Below are 17975 nucleotides of genomic sequence, written 5' to 3'. Positions count from 1 at the left end.
AAATCAGTGTTTTTTTCATTAGCTTTGGAGCATCTGCAGAGTTTATTCAACAACATTGAAGAAAAAGCTTGAAATAGCAGCTGGTCTTGCTGAGTGTCTGCGATGTCCTTCAGACAACATACATATAAATACTGAAAAATACAGACTCATAATACTATAAGTCAAAGTAAGATGCATAAGAGCAGTCCAATTAAGTACAAATGTTTGTTGGCAAACTAAGAAGACTATGAGCTTTTATATTGGGTGTTCCCCCCAAACTTCCTTTTTTTTTTGTAGTTTAACTTGTAGCGCTATAACCTGACAACCTCGCTCTTTTCCGTAGTCGTGCACACCTGATCTGCTTAAATGTTCAAAGATGATTGGTTAAGGGGGTGGAAGCAGGTCGAGCATTAAAATGTGAGACCCGTAAATGAGTCAGGTGTGCAACAGCAACTGATGAAGAGGAGGATAAGGATTCGAAAAGATATGACGCGGCACAACAGTGTCACTTCTTCACATGGTGTCATCTTTAAAGTCACAATGACTTTTTAGCACTATGGTTACAAAGATTTATAATTGAAAAAAGGCAATGTAAACAAACACTGACTTCATCATCATACTGTAAAAGTATAAAAGATAGAACATTGCTCAAATGTTAACATTCAGTTATCTGTGAATGTCTAATAATCCAGAATTATAAATAAAAGCTATTTCACAAGTAATACTGAGTTTAAAGAGCAAACGTACCACTGATGCAGTCCCTCTTTGCTTCTTCTTGGCACAGTGACGCTTATTAGTTTGTCTTCAACTTGTGTTACTCAAAGGGGGCTTGTGAAAATAGGTTGCCTGCAAAACGATGACACACTCCTGACATTTAAGAGTTAATAATAAAATCATCTTTTACCACCAACGGCCAGACTTGTGGCGCTTTGTTGTTTTGGAAATTGATCATTTTATGGGAAAAGAGAGGCAGCGGCGGCAGAGCAGTGGGAGTATTGAACAGACTGCTGTTTAACCACAACAGAAGGGGAATAACACGCAGCTGAGGGGCTGTGGAGATATTAAAGGCCACGAAACCGCCACTGTACAAAAACATCAAACTCCAATTGGAAAGTTTTTTTCTAAAATCAAACATCCACTGTTTGCACGACACCTACTCTTCCAAAATGACTGCTGCATGCAGCTAAAGCACCCTGTCCTGTTTTTCATGTTAAAGTGATTGTAAAGTCTTTTGAGGTATTAGCAGAATCTAATATTTGTGACTTTGAATGAAGGATTTCAGTTCTAGTGGTTTTCATGCTGCATTGCAATTTAAAATGTTAAAATTAGATGGAAGTCATTGACATAAACATAACACAAAATGACTGTATATCAGTTACTCGTCACGTTACATTAAATTCATGACGGAAAAAGAAGTGGCACCCAATAATGGGAATTCATAAGGAATATTTGCCTAGTTTTGGATTCTTCGTTCACTGTTGAGGCATGCGTGACAAACTTTTTCTTCACAAATTCGAGCTAACACATGGTGAGTAAGGATATAAAAATGGTCGTTTTGCAGGTGAAGTATTTTTTTAATACTGGACTAACCAAACGCTGCTTCCGGCCATTAGGGGATTTCATGTTGGCCACTGTACTTGCAATACTGTACTGCAATGAGCAGCTTTCGATAATACTAATTTTCTTTTTAATGTAGAATTTCTTATTTTCGGTATAAAACTAAGGGGGATTTAGTGGAACCAAGCAGTGAGAATGCAGGAATGCAGAGTGCAGCCAGCTAAAACTGCTCCCAATTAGGATTCCTTCGTTGTTCAGGAGGTTGTTATGGGAGCCGAATTATCCACAGAGGTCTTTTCCTCTCCAAAACAAACAGACTAGATGACTAAAACCAGTAAAAACACAAAATAAAGCAGTTTCATGTTACAAATCTGTGTTTCTCCAATGCTGTTTGGCATTTTAAACACGCATGCTAATATGGTCTCACCCTTTTTTTTTAAACATATGATCTAGACGTTGGAGAGATTTTAACAGGGAGCTCAACTATCCACAAAGGTCTCTTCCTCTCCAAAACAAAAGGAACATGACTAAAGCAGTTTGACACTATTTTTTTTTCAAGAATATCATTGCTTAGGGGTTTCAAACTATGGTAGGCAATGCAAAAACACAATTGGCCCTATCTTGTCCGGTCTGGGCCACCGTAGGAAAAACGGCGGTGCAACATAGCGGCTCTTTAGGCGAGAACCTGCTCCTTATCCATATCCATATCCAAAAACACCACTATTCTTATTTTCAGTTGATTATACACTAACTCCTGCCAATATATCCCCTAATTTCTACACAGCGGACCTTTAAGGTATTGAATAGTGAATAATTTCTGATTTTATGGTTAATTTTACGAATCATCTAATGTGGGTAGACTAATACCAGTACAGTTAACATTTTGAGTTCCACAGCATTCATGTTTTACTGTTACGTAATTGTATATACATACGTGTGTTACAGGGTTTAGTTTTTAGTTGTCTTTTTTCTGAAAAAGACAAAAATACATCTTTAATTTGAACCACGCCTAATATAAGGAACAGGATAAGCCAACTAAAGTTTAAAAACACAATGCAAGAGACCTTGATTATTTCAGTTACTTTCGTGAGGGGGGCAGCTGTTGAGTTTCAGCAGTGTTTGTCAGCTCTCACCTGGCATGTGGTGTACTTTGAACTCCGAGAAGGTGGATGGATTTGAGTCATAAGGGGGTAACATAAAATGAACCATTGAAATACTGGCCTTTTGATCTGGCTCAGCTATATAAATTGCAAGTTTCAGCTCGGCAGATTAACAACATCCACACACGAACACATAAAATCCAGGAACTGGCACTTTTGATTTGGTAAAAAATTAAGTTTGTATAAAACAGGTGGCAGCCATGCATATATATTTATCTCACGTGGTAAAAATAAAGTGTCCAGTCTGCCTTAAAATTTCAAGTTGACTGAATTTGGGGAGACAAAGGTAATTTTGTCATGATGCAGCTTGTCTTCTCAAATTCAGCCAACTGAAAATTCAACACAGCCTGGATTATAACTTTTTTAGATCTCAAGTTTCTCTTTACAGTGCAGGATTTAAAAAAATGAATTACTTTAAGAGTCATAAATGCTCAGAAAGAAAAATCTATTGAGTGCCATTAGCCCAGTCTTAAAGTTGCAATTTTGCAAATCTGTAACTTTTTCAGCGTGCCCACATTTTTTTTTATACCATCAAACATTTCATGTTCGGAATATTTTCGAAAAAATGGATATCTCATCTTGGGACAAAGCTTTTCATATTTTCCACCCGATGTTCCTCCGCCGCCTAGAACAGGTTATCAGAACTTTCATAATCAGTGGCAAGCATCCTCAAAATAATAGACACCCGTCTGACGGCTCGGAAAAACACGTCACTGCAATATCCTGTTTATTTTTAGAAGGTATGGTATTTTGGTCAAAACCAGTCCTCCGCTGTCTGTCTATTGCAGTTAATCAGCAGGAGCATCTTTCCTGTAACATGATCACAACATGTAGGTAAGAGAAAGTTGTACTGTATCTTCGACAGGCCATGAGTTGGTTCAGTAACTCAGAACATGAAGTGAGAGTGACTTTTACTGAGTTACTCATCTGAAGTTCACGCTTGTCATTTCTATCTACAGTAACATATTTCGGGTTAGTCGGTATCGACTTAGTCATATGACTTTCACTGTCTGTCCTCCGACATCTGAACATGATTGGCATGCACTGCAGAGTGTGCCGCAGCGAAAGAGACATCGTGAATCTCAGGAGAATTACTGAAACATGAAACTCTTGCAATTTGCAACTGCAAGTGCCATCACAGGCACTGAGAAATTAAAGTATATGTGAGAGTCACAACACAAACTATGATGAAATATATTTATTTGTCTTGTAGAAAAATCTGTGCAAACATACAGTATGTTAAAAACATCTACTCACAAATCAGCCCCAAAAGAGGGACTTAAAAAAGCTACCGTATAAACTGTTCTCATAGAACTACAAATCTTAAAATGATGCCAGATGGAGACTGTAACACTCAACAGGTTCAGTAAAGATTGGTCTTCTTCATTATCCTCAAGAAGTCCTGCTCGCTGACCTCACCATCTCCGTCTTGGTCTGCCTCGTCGATCATTTCCTAAAAAGATGAGAAACAAATATTCAAATAGAAATATACAAGTGAATTCAGCACTGAAAGCGACACGTGGTATATCGCATGTGACAGACTGGAGAAACTAACGCTCGAAAACACTGACAACGTGTCTCAGAAGTTCTGCAGAAAAAAACAACCTGGAGCAGCACTCGGTACGTTTGCATGCTGTTAGAAAAAATCAGATTATTGTGTTAGACCGACTAAAGCTGGACTTAATAATGTAAACATGTTAGTCAGTCTGAAATTAGACTAAATCAAATTTCTCTAAATCAGACGAAAACACCCAGATAATGCGATTGGAAGTCGAGTTATTCTGTCTTGTGCACACCTCAGTCGGACTTTAACGGGACTCTGCGTTCATGTGCTCCTCGTCACCGTGTCGGCCTCCCTTGGTGATTAGGATAGGGACTGTTCATTACTTATGAAGGGGGAAGTGGTGCTGCAAAACAGGTCAGGCTTTTTTAAAAGCTGAGGAGAGACTTGTGTGTTTAATTTTGGCTTGAGTGAGGGACAAACACCTTGAAAAGGTAGTATTTTATATTTATTTTAAATTTAAAAAAAAGTCACACCCCAGCCACCTCCCTCCTCTGATAAAAAAGGTACAGACACTAGGCTAAGCGATGTGCTGCTGTGGACAAACCGCAGCAAAACGAATTTTAACCACCTAAAAAATTCTGTCAGTTTAAGTGTGCACTAAAATATTTTATCTTCTTTACCCTCCACAGCAGCTGGTCGACGCAGCAGTAAATGCTGCAGTTTGTTTGTCATCTTGTTTGTTTGGGTGCTGATTGCTGCTTCGTGCCATTAACCTCTGGGTGATGCCGTAGCCCAGTAGATTCTGGCAAATGCAGTTAGAGGCACTGCGAGTAGGAGGAGAAACAAAAAAGTTTTTCCGTCTGTTTTAAGCACTACTGTGTGGATGTAGTGAGAGTTTCAGCAAATATAACAAAAGTGTATTTTAAAAATTTACCAACTGCAGCTTTAATAGAGGTTTACTGAACACGTTACCAGATCGTGATCTACACGTACTTATTAAAAAGTAGGATCTGATATTTATAAAAATACAAATAAATATTTTAGGTAGGCACCACCGAGCACCAAAAACAAAATGGAAACATATTGTTCATGGGAAACATCAGAAAATACAGCACCTGTAATTCCTCATCGGTGAGGTTTTCACCCAGCTCCTTGGCAACTCTCTTGAGATTTTTAAATGAGATTTTTCCTGTGCTGTCATCATCGAACAGCCGAAAAGCCTTCAGTATTTCTTCTTTAGAGTCCTTTTCACTCTATTCAAAAAAGACGAACACATTATGATTGATGCGTAACAGCCTTACTGCACACTTTCTCTATTTACATTTTGCAGCAAGTGTGATTTGCATGAATGCTATTTCTCTTAAACTATACCAAACATTGGATTTTATTATTAATAGGGGGAAGTTGACTCTGAGATACTGTTATTTTAAGAACAACCAGCGACCAAAAGGTGATGAGATGAAAGACACAGATTTTGTACCTTTATGAGTTATTACGCATAGTCTTTCCAAGACCTGAAGGGACAAATTTTAATTTCTTCAAAGTTTCCATGTTTTGTTAAACAGCTGTACTCACTCACCATTTTCAGTGTCATCATACTGAGAAAGTCACTGAAGTCGATTGTTCCAGAGCCTTCTTTATCAATGTCTGCAATCATCTTCTTGATCTCTTCTTTCTTTGGCTCAAACCCGAGCGCCCGCATGGCAACCTGTGACACAGATACACAGCAAGTCCGTTTAACAAGGATGTGTTCACCTACACATAAGCACATTCATTTAAAGCTTTTTATTGAGAATGGAGTCAATATGCACAAATCATTAGTGATTACGTACAAATAGGGAAATGTTCGGTAAATGTACAAATGCAATATGAATATTATTGGTGCATTTCCAAAACTAATTCAAAAACCATTCTCTTTTTTAGGATTTATAGAAAAGAAACAAGAAAAGAGATGAAAAACGAAAAGTTTTTATATTTCTGTCAACTTTCACTTTTATTCTCCATTACATTTCCTAAATAAAATGTATACTTCAATATATTTCCCCTAAGCATCTTAATAACTACAAATCAATGAAGGAGGGGCGTAAAGAAGGGACAGACAAACAAAGGAGTGAGAGAAAAGGAAAAATGTATTTTTTTGTTCTTTAAATCCTTTAACGTGTTGAAGACCTTGTTTTTCTTCAAGTGTAATTTGGGCTCCATTTTTAAAGTGGTGTACATGGTGCAAAGAAAGAAACTCAATAACTGTCAAAAAATGAACCACTTGCTTTATGGTTACCAGCATTAACTTGTAATTTTAGTACTGTTATTAACCCTTTGACACCTGAAATGACATCTGTTGTTCTGTGCCGCATTCATATTAGTATTTGAAGTATTTAAACCTTTGAATCCTGAGCAAATTAGTTGGATTTGATTTATTTGTGTATTTTCAAAACACATTGGGAAAAAAAGCAATCAACAACTTGGCATGAAATGTCCTACAAATGTGCCAAAAAAGTGAAAGGTGGTGAGAAAATGACCTGAAAACTAGCTTTAAAAAGAAAAATATAAGGCAGAATAAAGAAAACTATATTCACTGATATTATTACAGTGCTTTGTTTTTTAATTAGGTAATAGAGAAAAACATTATTATTCATATTAATTATTTTTATTTTATCACTTTTTCAGGTTATTTCTGTGTTTGTTGTTTTACATTTCTTGTGCTAATATAAGGTATTTTTTGTAATCTTTTTTTTTTTTACAAAGTCCTTGCTATTTTTTCAGTGACATGTCTTTTTTCCATATTTTTGTGAGAAATCATGCCAACTTGGTAAGGTTTCAAAGGGCTAAGTAGATTTGATATCAAATTACATTTAATATGTAAGTACAGTAAATTTAAGATACTTTACTTTTACTTCTACTCAAGTAGTATAATAGGTTAATAATAATTAATTGTTAATTATCATAAATTATTTAATTTTATAGGTTATTAAGTGACTTTTACTTCTATGTAAGTCATTTTCTGTTTTATAAAACACAAAAAACAACACTTTTACTGAAGTGTGACTTTCAGGTGCTTCATCCAACACTGATCTCAGGAGTACTGACCAAGTTACCAAGCCACATTTTAACTTTAACCTGAACCCCATGATCCGAGGTAAACTAAACCAAGACCTAACCTTTAGCTCCTTCACGTCTATTGTCCCAGTGCCGTCTGTGTCAAACAGATCAAAAGCCTCCTTAATTTCTTGCTTTTGCTCCTCAGTCAGCTCGATTTTGGGACCTGCCTTTTTCCTTTGGCTTCCCGAAGAAGCTGGTTTCCGGTAACCTGAAGCCTGTAAAAGCAAAAATTAAGAGGTAGTTGGTACTTTACACAAACTAATCAAGTAGTAACTGCTGCAGAAACACGCATGGAGATGTTTTTCACAGTTTGGTCAACTATCACGCTAGCTAACTTTAGCTTCCACGCTGCTCCACCAGACCAAACAGAAACGTTCACGCAGCTTCGTCTAACTAGCTGCGTGATAGTTAGACAATCGTGTAAACTTTCTACGCTAAATCCTAAAACGTTAAACTAGCGTAAGTTTCATAATCAATAATTATATAAAGGTTTACCATTATTATTATTCAGTCAGGAAAGCTTCAGTGGTGTGTTTGATAAACGGATGTCAACAAAACAGGCAGCAACGGCTTTCTGTTGACTGACACGCGAAATAGCCAATAGAAACCAAGAAAGCACCGTGACGCGTGTGTGATAGCCAATTGCAGAAAGCCATAGGCGGGTTCTAACACCGCCCGCCAATGGTTGAGATCGTTTCTTGTCGCCTGGCAACCATAAAACACCACGCATGCGCATTGCTTAATTGTTTTAGCTGGAGCAGCTGGGAAGTGGAGAGAGGTAACAGCTATTATACACTATTAAATTAAGGTAAAATTACACTCTTTAAAGATGGATAAACTTTTGTTTTAGCGGGAGGATTCAATTAAGACAAACCTCTGTTTTCAGTTTACGTTTGTTTCATTTCGGACAGACTGTATTTGGAAATAGTATCTTAAGGTATTAGCTTGCTAGCTTAGCTAGCTGCTGCATGTCTGGATGCTCTGCGGGTCTGTTGAGGTGAAGCTGTCAGTGTCACTTGCTTCTTTAGATGTTGTTGTGTTTTGTGATGTATAATGTTCATTTAATAATTGTTGTAGCTGCGACTGTATCAAACTAATAACCAGTGGTGGAATAATTACCCACATCCTGCAGTTAAAATAGTAAAGTAAAAGTTTTAGGAATCTAGCTAAACTATTTAATGCAAGGTGGTAAAGAGCAGAGAAAACAGGCATTATACAAAACTAAAAATGCTTAGGGGGAAACAGGGGAGAGGGAAGAAATGAACTGAAAGAAGAGAAAGAGCAGAAAGAAATACATATTCTTATGTCCCCTGAACCAAACCAACTCATACATACAGCCTTTTTTTTTTAACCCAGAGTACTTTTAAACATCTTCATCATTTTTAATATTTTTTAGTCATTTTTTAAAATTCTTCATTACTTACTTTTATAACCCTCTATATTATTATTATTATTATTATTATTATTGTTATTATGAATTTCTTATTATTTATTTATTGTCATTTGAGATGTTGGGATCATAGGTTGGGGTGGGTGGGAGGGACATGCAGTAAATATTTTAAAGATTGACACTTCTGTTTCTGTCTATGAGAAGTTGCCCAACTGCTGTAAGGGATTTTAATTTTGCTAAATTAAAATATATGTATATATAATAAATCAAAAAGTAGCAAAATGTTTCTACACTGCACACTTAATTACAAGTCCAAAATTTTACTTAATTAAAGCACATGAAGTCTTACCTACTAAGTATACAAAAGGTACCAAAAATAATGCACAATGTGTTTTATATGTAGTTTATAGTTACATTATTAATGCTTTAATGTGTGAGCAACTTTAAAATGTTCTGGTCAGAGTGTGGCTGCCTCACTTTAATTACTCTTGCATCATTTGATATAGGCTATAGCTAACAGTGACTATATTTTAGAAGCAATCACATGTTAAGTGTGTAATATCAGGCTTTTTATGGTAACTTGTTACTATGGTATAAACGTGGGTACATTTAGAGTACATTATTTCTCTTTGAAATGTAATTAAGTAAAAGTATAAAGTACCATAAGGTCAAGTACAAGTATTTCAAATTTGTTGTTACCTCAGCTGTATTCCTAAATAAAAATGATCTTCTTTTAAATCCTGGTAATAGCTAACCAAACATTTCTTCTCCTTTCTTTATTCAGACACCTCAAGTAATGCTGGGAAGTTCCATTACAAACCGTCGTCAACATGTTGGACTGCAGAAGCTCTCAGCGCTGGCAGGTATCACACATTCCTCTTTGGGCCCCAATAAAAAGTACAAGTTTATCCAAGATGACACGAGTGGGGAGTCAGCCCTCGTGTGCTCGTGTTTCCGCATCTTTGAGAACCTGGAGCTGACCTGCGCTGTGGGTCAGCTGGTTTACGAGACAATCCAAGCCCACCAGAAGGTCTATCATTCAGGTTCGGGATGCCTGTTATTTCTCGCTGGAGCGTGGAGCCGTGCTGCTCTGGAGTGCCTCCAGAGAGGAATTTCAGTAGCGCATATCATCTCGGCTATGTCTGAAGGGATGGATATATGCTTGGATGTCTGCAGGAAATGCAGCATCTCAACTGAGGTTCAATCAGAGAGCTGCACCGTCACATCTCGGGTTTTAGGACTTCAGCTGTCAAAGAAGGCCATTGTGGAGGCTTCACAGGCATCGTGCCGCCCTCAAGGGACCACAAAAGTTGGTCACAAGACTCTTAACAGCAGTGGACAAAGGAAAATAAAGCTCAGCAGACATTTTTATGACACTGAGTCTGAAAATCTCTCCACAGTGTCGCAACCTCATCAGCCCAAGCTTTCTGACATTGCCGAGGGATTGAGTCACGGTTATCCCGATGCGATGAATTTAGTACTTGAAGCCAGTCGAATACAGTCAAAGAATAATCAAGATATCAGCACCATGTTTGATGTTTCTAAAGTGGTGACATGTGTGCTGCCTGGTTTACCAGAGCAGCACGCGTGTGTTTTACCGGGCTGCGTTGTTCTCTTATCTGCTGAACAGGCTGCAGTTGCACATCATTTAAAAGAAAAAAGCTTGAAGGTAGCTCTAATTAATGGAGATTTATCACATACCTATCGCCATCTTGGCTTTAAAAGGCTAACAGGTGTACAGCGTGTGAGCGACCAGCCTGATATTTCAAACTCAAGCAAAGAAGAAAAGTGGATGAAAACGATTGTAACACTTCTAGTGAACCTGGAAGTGAACCTGATACTAGTCAGTGGGCTTGTCAGTGAGACAGTGATTCAGCGCTGTTGTAGACATCATATACTTGTGGTGGAAAAGACGAAGGTGTCTGTTTTGAGGGAATTCGCTAATGCAACAGGAGCTGTTCCTGTGACTTACGCCACACAGCTGAGTGACCACTGTGTCGGCACCGGTGTGAAGGTTACCATATGGCGGGACTTTAGCTGCCGTGAGAGGAAGCCCTCGATAACTGTGAATATTTCCTCTGGTGAGAAAAGCGAGTTGGTCACAGTAATCCTCACAAGCTGTGTGCATGGCAAGCTGCAGGACCTGGAGGATCAGTTTTGGGCATGTGCTTATCGTGTGCACCACATGCTGAAAGACAAAGCCGTCCTGCCTGGTGCCGGAGTGACAGAAACACTTTGTGTTCATCACCTTCAGAAGCAAGCGGAGCACCACGTCAAGCATCACAGAGAGAGAAATGTCCAACACACCAAAGCAGGAGCAGCAGCTAACCCTCACAGGGGTGTCGTGCTGCAGCTCATGGCAGATGGTTTAATAGATTACATATCCACTGTAATGGTTAACACCGGGGCGTTTTCAAAAGTCACAGTCAGGACCGCAGTGAGCCAACAACTGCAGGACTGGAACAGAAATGGAGGCATTGCTGCAAAGTTCTCACAACTTTTATTGGACCGTGAACAAGAGGATGCTGGAGTTTCCTCAACTATGACCTCCAGTGAAGCACCGGCAGTAAAGATCTACGATAATCTGAGTGTGAAGCAGGAAGCATGGAGGAAAGCCTTAGACCTGCTTTTCCTGGTGGCACAGACTGATGCAGAGGTCATCACAGGCATTGAGCCAAATAGTGATGATGCACAGGAAAATCTGATGCTGTTATAACTAAAGCTGTAATGATTTATCAATTAGTTGACAACTATTAACCCTTTGGAACCTGAGCAAATTGAATTGATTTCTTTCTATAAAAAAACAAAACAAAAGGGCAATGAGCAATGAAAAAACGAAATGACCCAAAATGAGCAAGAAATTGACAAAAAGAAAACAAACAAGAATAATACTTGAAATTTAGTGTAAAAAAATAATAATAATCATAAAAAATTAGACAAAACAAATTTAAAAAATGTACAAAACAACAACAAACAAGGTAAATAACACTTGGAAAAAGTTTCTCAAAAAATTATAAATTCTGCAAAATCACTTAAAATGTGTAAATTATTGCATGTAATTACAAATATAGTTTTTTCCCTTGACGGATATTCCTAGGTTTTTTTTAAATAAATCTATAAATTTCTTGCAATCTGTGGAACATTTCTTACTGAGTTACTAACTTCCTTTTTCCAACCACGTTTTTTTAAGAAATCACAACAACTTTCTCAGGGTCAAAGCTTTAAATACTTGTTAAAGGTGTCTGAAAGCAGCGAAAGAAAAGTGACATGGCTCCGTGTTTCAATAGGTTAAATTAAATGCCAAATTATTTGATTATCGGTTTGAGTAATTTTTTTTAAGTCAAAATTCTCTAATTCCAGTTTCTTAAAAGTGAATCAGTTCTGATTTCTTTACTCCTTTATGACAAAAAACTGAACATCTTTGGGTTGTGGACAAAATAAGACATTTGGGAGCATCATCTCAGGGAGCAGCTTCTGACATTTCAAAGACCAAACAACTAATCGATTTATCAAGAATATAACTGAGAGGTTAATCAACACATCCAGTAATTAGGATTGCAGCCCTAGTTAAGACCTTCATGCAACATCTTGGGGTTTGAAATGATCATACACAACTCTCTGGATCTTTAATTGGAAAACAGACTTTTGACTTGACTTGACTTGAAAACAGAATAAAGTGTTTTTATATTCTTTCTTTCCCGTGTGATCAATAAATAAGTCAAAGGACAACATTCTGTAATCTATTTTTAATGAAGCAATGCTACCTTTATGCGTCCACGAGGGGGAGACACATGATTACACAACACCGCAGTCAATCTGACTGTCATCCCAGACCATGCAGGTAAATATGACATGACAAGACCTGGCCTATACTGTGGATGGTAAGACTTGCAAATATTCCTATTTGCAAGTCAGTTGAATCAAATTTACATACAATTTAAAGATGGATGCAATTTAATTTTGCAGACTGCAATTTGATTTTTTGTTGACCACTGCATAGTTTTCATATGCGACTGATATTATCTTTGGCATGATTTTTTTTTCCACCTGGCACTCTGTAAAGTAACGTTTTCTCCTGCACCATTAACATTAGTTTACTCTGGAAATGGAGGTGAATTAATTGATTGTTGCACACTTTTTAACCCTTTGATACCTGACTAAATTGGTTTGACTACTCTTTAGAACATGGGGAAACTGCTGTGAGCAGCTCGCAAAAAATGACCCCCAAATTAGCAGTTTTTTGAAAGGAAGTACAAGAAAAATACCTAAAAAAAACAAAACAAACAAAAAAACCCCAACACAACAAAAAACAAAGAAAAAAAGTAAAAAAAAAAAAACAAAAAACAAGAAAATGATTAAATGATTGGAAAAAAGGTGCTTAAAAATAATACAAATATATAATTATGTTAATTATGTATATAGTTTTGGGACATTTTTCCCTTTTAGAAAAAAAAAGCTTTAAAAATAGTCTAAATTTACTAATTTCCTGCAATTTGCACAACACTTCCTGCCAAGTTGCTCACTGACATTTTCGCATGTTTTCAGACAAAATCTGACCAATTTGTTCCAGATTCGAAGGCTTAAATACTTGTGCGGGCATCTGAAGGCAGCACAGGAGAAGTGCTGTTGATGCACCTTTGATAGCCTTAAATAATATGCTTTTTAATCTTTGGGATCGGGGTAATGGATCAAGTATTTACAAGTCAATCCAAGTCCAAGTTAAATCACCAGTCATTGGTGTTAAAGTCGAAGCTTGAGTTGCAAGTTAAAAAAAAAAAAAATCCATGTCGAGTCTAAAGTCAAGTTTGTGACTCGAATCCCATACAATTCTATTTATGTGTATTATTAACCAACCCTGATTTAACTGACACGACTTGTACGTGACCTTGTCCACACCTTGTCTTTGTGCTCAGTTAAGCCAGTGAAAACAAATAGTGCTTTCCCAAAACCACAATTAAATTTCCCTCTTAGGGAGCATGGGTGGAATTTTTGTTGTGCCAGTATGTTTTTCAGTCTTGGTACACTTCATTTCATGATATTTGCCCACGCTTCATGATGTGCACATTGGACAACACTTCTTCCCTGCAAACTCTGGTGGTTTTATGACCCGCTCTGTGTGAATGTTTGACAGAGAAGGTACGCCTCCAGACAGAGTAAATGTTTTTGGTGAAGTCTTATTAGGCCTTGTCCTTCTTAAAAAGTGAATTGAAGGTGATTTTATGGCTTCCGGAGGTTATTTTAGTTGTTTGACTTCTAGAAACCGTTTAATATTTCCCCACCTACAAGATCATTGAAAGGTCACAGGAATATTACCAGGCTACAATGCTCTGACCCTTGCACTCTGTATTAGTAGATCTGGGTTAATATAGGAAAATGATTGTTTTACAATACGTTTTAAATTAAAAATGTCATTTGAAAACCATCATTTCAGTTTGAGAAACAGTTATTCCGAAGAGAAATGTCTAATTGGAAAAAATCAAAACCAACCTGAAAACATTGATGGTTGGCATGAAAGCAAGCACACTTTTGGTTATCTTTAGACTTTTTCCTTTTCTGAGCGTCGTGTTTCAGAAGTGTCAGTTGAAACGACACGTGAGACCTTCCATTTCCTCTGAGATCAGAGCGAGAGCGTCTTGTTGCGTTCTAAAAATAGCCCCGGCGAAATAAAAACGTTACAAAGGCTTTACGGTGGGGCCATAACAACCTTGACTGAGGCGTCACTCAGCGGTGTTGTGGCCGTGAGAGGGTGGGGTGTCACATAATGTAAACACAACATTGAAGAGGAAATTGGAACTGCAGAGTTGGTGACACATCTGAGAGTTCAGGCTGAGTCCACGTTTTATTGTCCGCCCCATGCTTCGTCTGCACAGAGACGACCAATGCATGCGCAAATTTGTAGATTACCTTAAAAATGTAAAAGCCAGAGAGCTGGGTTTCATTTAAATATTGCAAGCTGACAGCATGGACAGTTCATTTTTGGTAATGTTTCTGTATTATAAGGTCTCGATAACTAAAACCAGTGTTTCTAATTCTAAAATTACAAGGGAGAAAAGTAACTGCAGTCTTTTGAAGTTTTTGTTGACTACATTTAAATGTGATGCTAAAATGTGTTGGCAGTTTGGGGTTTTGTTAATGGGGAGAAAAAAAGCATGATAATACTGCACCAGAAAATTGGTTTAACTCAAACGTAGCTTCTGTCAGGTTTTAGAATAAAGCCATCAGTTTGTGAACAGGTTTTACAGCGTTACTAGAACGTGTCAATTGAATTGATTGAAGAAAAATCCAAAATACATATTTTTCCTCTCATTCATTTAGTTCCATTATATTGGAGATAAGGCAGACATTTCTGCTGCTGATATCTCCAACACTGCAAAACCTGCACCCAAAAAATCTAGACTGATAAATTGAACCACAAACATATAAACCTTTTATTTTTGGGTTAACTGTCTGTCTGGGATATCCTTTTCTGGCATTGTTTTTGTCCCTTTTTATGACATTTAAAGGCAGTGATCAAAGTTTATGATGATTTTGTTTGATTCTCTGTTTCAGATTCCTCTATACTCGGAGCAGCAGTGGCGCTGCACTGCGTCATGCAACACCTGAAGCATTACATGTGGTTGACTACAAGTAACAGGTAAGCGATGCCTCTTTTGTCCCACATATTTTATATCTAATCATAAGTTACTGGCTACAGCCTCCGAATAATGATGATCTATGAACATTACAAATGATGAGTAATTAGTAAATGATACAAACAAAATGTTCCAAAGAAGTTGGAAGTATACAACACAACGTCTAAAGATAAGGTCCGTTATTGAAAAAGTCCCGAGTTTGAGAAAAAGCCTGGTTGTGGATGGTTTATCAGAAAGCAATTTTTTTTGTTGCAAAGCTCTCTCATAAGGAGAGTGTCAGTGGGTTGACGTGATGTTATAAAAAGTTGAATTATTGTTTTAGTCCAACCAAAACTGGACTTATGTAAACATTATAGCCCGTATGGAAAGATTCATTCATTCATACATTTTTTTTCTTCTGTTTTCCCGAGATAACAGGATCATTTTCCTTTAAGATCTTGAGATAACAAAACTGTGTTTTCCCTTGATAACGTCACAGTTACTTTGTGATCTCAAGATAACAAATTAAATGTGATGGGCGAGATTTCAGTCACACGTGACATGTCGTCCCATGTTGACTGATTCTGTTCTAAAGTATTTTTAAACGAATGAATGAGTGAACGTTAAAAATGTTAACGTTAAAACAGCTGTCTGTTGAGCCAACTTGATGGCTTCAGACATCATGATGCACCTGCTCCTTCCACTCAGTTTGTCAAAACTGGACTCAAATAGCCACCACGTCGCCTCCCATATTTGATGATATTGGATATTCTCCTGCTTCTATGATATTGCAACAGTGTTTGATGTAAATAAATTATTTTGATAAATAGCCTACTATTATGGTATTGTTATTCATCTCAAGATCTCATATTAATTATGTGGTTACCTCGGGAAAACACAGCCTCTTTATCTTCGGCCTTCGTAAGCCCAACTGGAATCGTACTGAGTCAATTTTTTTTGAGTCACACGAACACACCTAGATAATGCAGTCGGGTTGATTGATGTACTCTTTCGTGTATACGTCAGACTCAGACCTGAACTGGCCTAATAATTCTGCACATGCTCCTTAGCCCCCCGCTGGGATTTGACCCGGAAGTCAAGCAGCATAAATTCGTGAAAGAAAGCTGGAGAAAAGGGAAGAAAACAAAACAAGATGAAGGTGCCAAGTAAAGCGTAGAGTGCGTACGAAATGTACAGCGACAAAGTTGTCCATGTTGGGGTTGCAAAAGGGTTGCATGTCAGTGTTCCACATGAAACCTGTTTGCCAACCTGTTTGATATGTGATGTAATGGGTCAACCCGCTGAAAGGGGGCATGTCGCCACCTACTGTGGCAGAGTCGAACATACTTCTGTCAATAAATCGATTCTACCCCGGTGCTTCAATCCTGGGAAGAAGACAATTGTCCAAATAAAGACTCTAATCGAGCTGTAACCAAAGTTTGACTTGACTGGGCACGTAAACGTACTGAGTGATGGTATATTTGGCACACTTTCTTTGTGATGAAAAACAGGGCTTTTCCTAAAAAGAAAGTGTGTGGTTACCAGACCTACTTTGCAGAAATTGTTGTATTTTTATGGAGTTCTCTATTGATATAGTCGCAGGAAATGCAGATGTCTAAAACCATCTTAGCCCTTCCTGCGGTTGGACTCCTATTCTGACCACAAGTCCTACAACTATGCAAGTCTCTGGCCTTAGTCACTCCAACAACCTGGCTGGATGTCATGTTTCACTGACCAGTTTCGGAGGGGGTCACCAACATGACGTAAGCCAAGAGCACAGCTGACTCTCTACTGATCCAGCACGAGTTTCAGATGTGGTCACCTTCACCCATAAGCTTAGACCAGCGAGTGCCTGTTTTGGCAACTGTTGCTCCTGAAATCAAAAAAGAAATCCTGCAGGAATAACTGATCCTACGCTCAGCTCCTACTGAGTAAGTCGAGGATAGCAATTAAAATCACTCATTCGTGTTGCAGGCTTTTAAGTCACATTGTTATTTTTCACCTATGAATAGCACCGAGTGATTCACGAAGAAGCCGGCTCTCTTTTTACGTCTCTCTTTCCCCGTTCTTAAACAGACTGGATGAATGAACACACTGGTTCTGTTCACATGCCTGCCGCCACTCTTGGCGCTCTGAAAGGTCTCAGAGACACACTCCAAGTTGCACGTCCCCCCTCCTTGCCCTCCTCCTCTTTCTCAACTTCTGCTGGGTTGGTTGGTTAATTTAGTGAGCATTAGTGGGCGTGAGCATGTGTGTGTTGGTGCTCCTAGGGCGCATGCGAACTGAGGCCCAAAGGGGAAAGCCTTGCTCGCAGATCTAAGCCAGCTGCCCTGATTTAAACACTTCATTGCAAGAAGAGAGGGGGAATCCGCATGCATCCCCCCTACCGGTGTGCTCAGAGTACACTGGCAAAGCAGCTGCCAGCTCTACAAACAACAGACGCTACAAATTACACGTTTGCTGTTAGGTAGAGGCATTTAGGCCGACTCTCAGGACTCAAAGGGCACTCGCTGCCCTGAGAGGAGGGGGGGGCGTTCAAGCAAACTGACCTCTGGGGTTAAGCAGAATCAGTTTGTGTGGATCTCTGTTGAGGAGGGGAGGAGGGAACAGTTAGTGGGAGGTGGGAGGCCACAGTGGGGCTCCTGCGCCGCTCAAGAAGGAGACGAAGCATTCGC

At 38.4% G+C, this 17975-nt stretch overlaps 2 protein-coding genes across 4 annotated transcripts; one reads left to right on the top strand and one right to left on the bottom strand.

Annotated features, from left to right (window-relative positions):
• Positions 1–3879: 3879 nt before the first annotated feature.
• Positions 3880–7917, bottom strand: cetn4 (centrin 4). 3 transcript variants are annotated; one of them, XM_088080780.1, is made up of 5 exons: positions 7795–7917; positions 7467–7514; positions 5780–5908; positions 5316–5453; positions 3880–4149 (listed from the first exon to the last, which is right to left on the bottom strand). In XM_088080780.1, the coding sequence occupies exons 1-5, from the start codon at positions 7795–7797 to the stop codon at positions 4060–4062; spliced, it is 408 nt and encodes a 135-aa protein (XP_087936906.1). In that variant the 5' UTR covers positions 7798–7917; the 3' UTR covers positions 3880–4059. The 3 variants fall into 3 exon arrangements, with proteins under 3 accessions (XP_087936906.1, XP_042348893.1, XP_087936905.1); XM_042492959.2 differs by having other exon boundaries at positions 7359–7514; positions 7795–7913; XM_088080779.1 differs by lacking the exon at positions 3880–4149 and adding an exon at positions 4170–5024 and having other exon boundaries at positions 7359–7514; positions 7795–7913.
• A 1568-nt stretch (positions 7918–9485) lies between these two features.
• Positions 9486–12383, top strand: bbs12 (Bardet-Biedl syndrome 12). Its single transcript, XM_042492955.2, has one exon. It carries the CDS (start codon positions 9486–9488, stop codon positions 11403–11405), a length of 1920 nt encoding a protein of 639 aa, XP_042348889.2. The 3' UTR covers positions 11406–12383.
• Positions 12384–17975: the final 5592 nt, after the last annotated feature.

This window comes from Plectropomus leopardus, chromosome 8, assembly GCF_026936395.1.
Source record: "Plectropomus leopardus strain MGB_pleo_1.0 chromosome 8, ASM2693639v1, whole genome shotgun sequence".
NCBI lineage: Eukaryota > Metazoa > Chordata > Actinopteri > Perciformes > Serranidae > Plectropomus > Plectropomus leopardus.
This window is presented reverse-complemented; position numbering and strand designations above follow the sequence as displayed.

What these genes read in the sequence shown, in the direction of transcription:
- bbs12 (XM_042492955.2), top strand. Translation starts at nt 9,486, where the DNA reads ATGCTGGGAAGTTCCATTACAAACCGTCGTCAACATGTTGGACTGCAG.
- cetn4 (XM_042492959.2), bottom strand. An exon ending in GTATGATGACACTGAAAATG is followed by an intron (nt 5,454 to 5,779) that starts GTGAGTGAGTAC and finishes TTTTTTGAATAG; the next exon opens with AGTGAAAAGGACTCTAAAGA. An exon ending in TCACCGATGAGGAATTACAG is followed by an intron (nt 4,150 to 5,315) that starts GTGCTGTATTTT and finishes TCATCTTTTTAG; the next exon opens with GAAATGATCGACGAGGCAGA.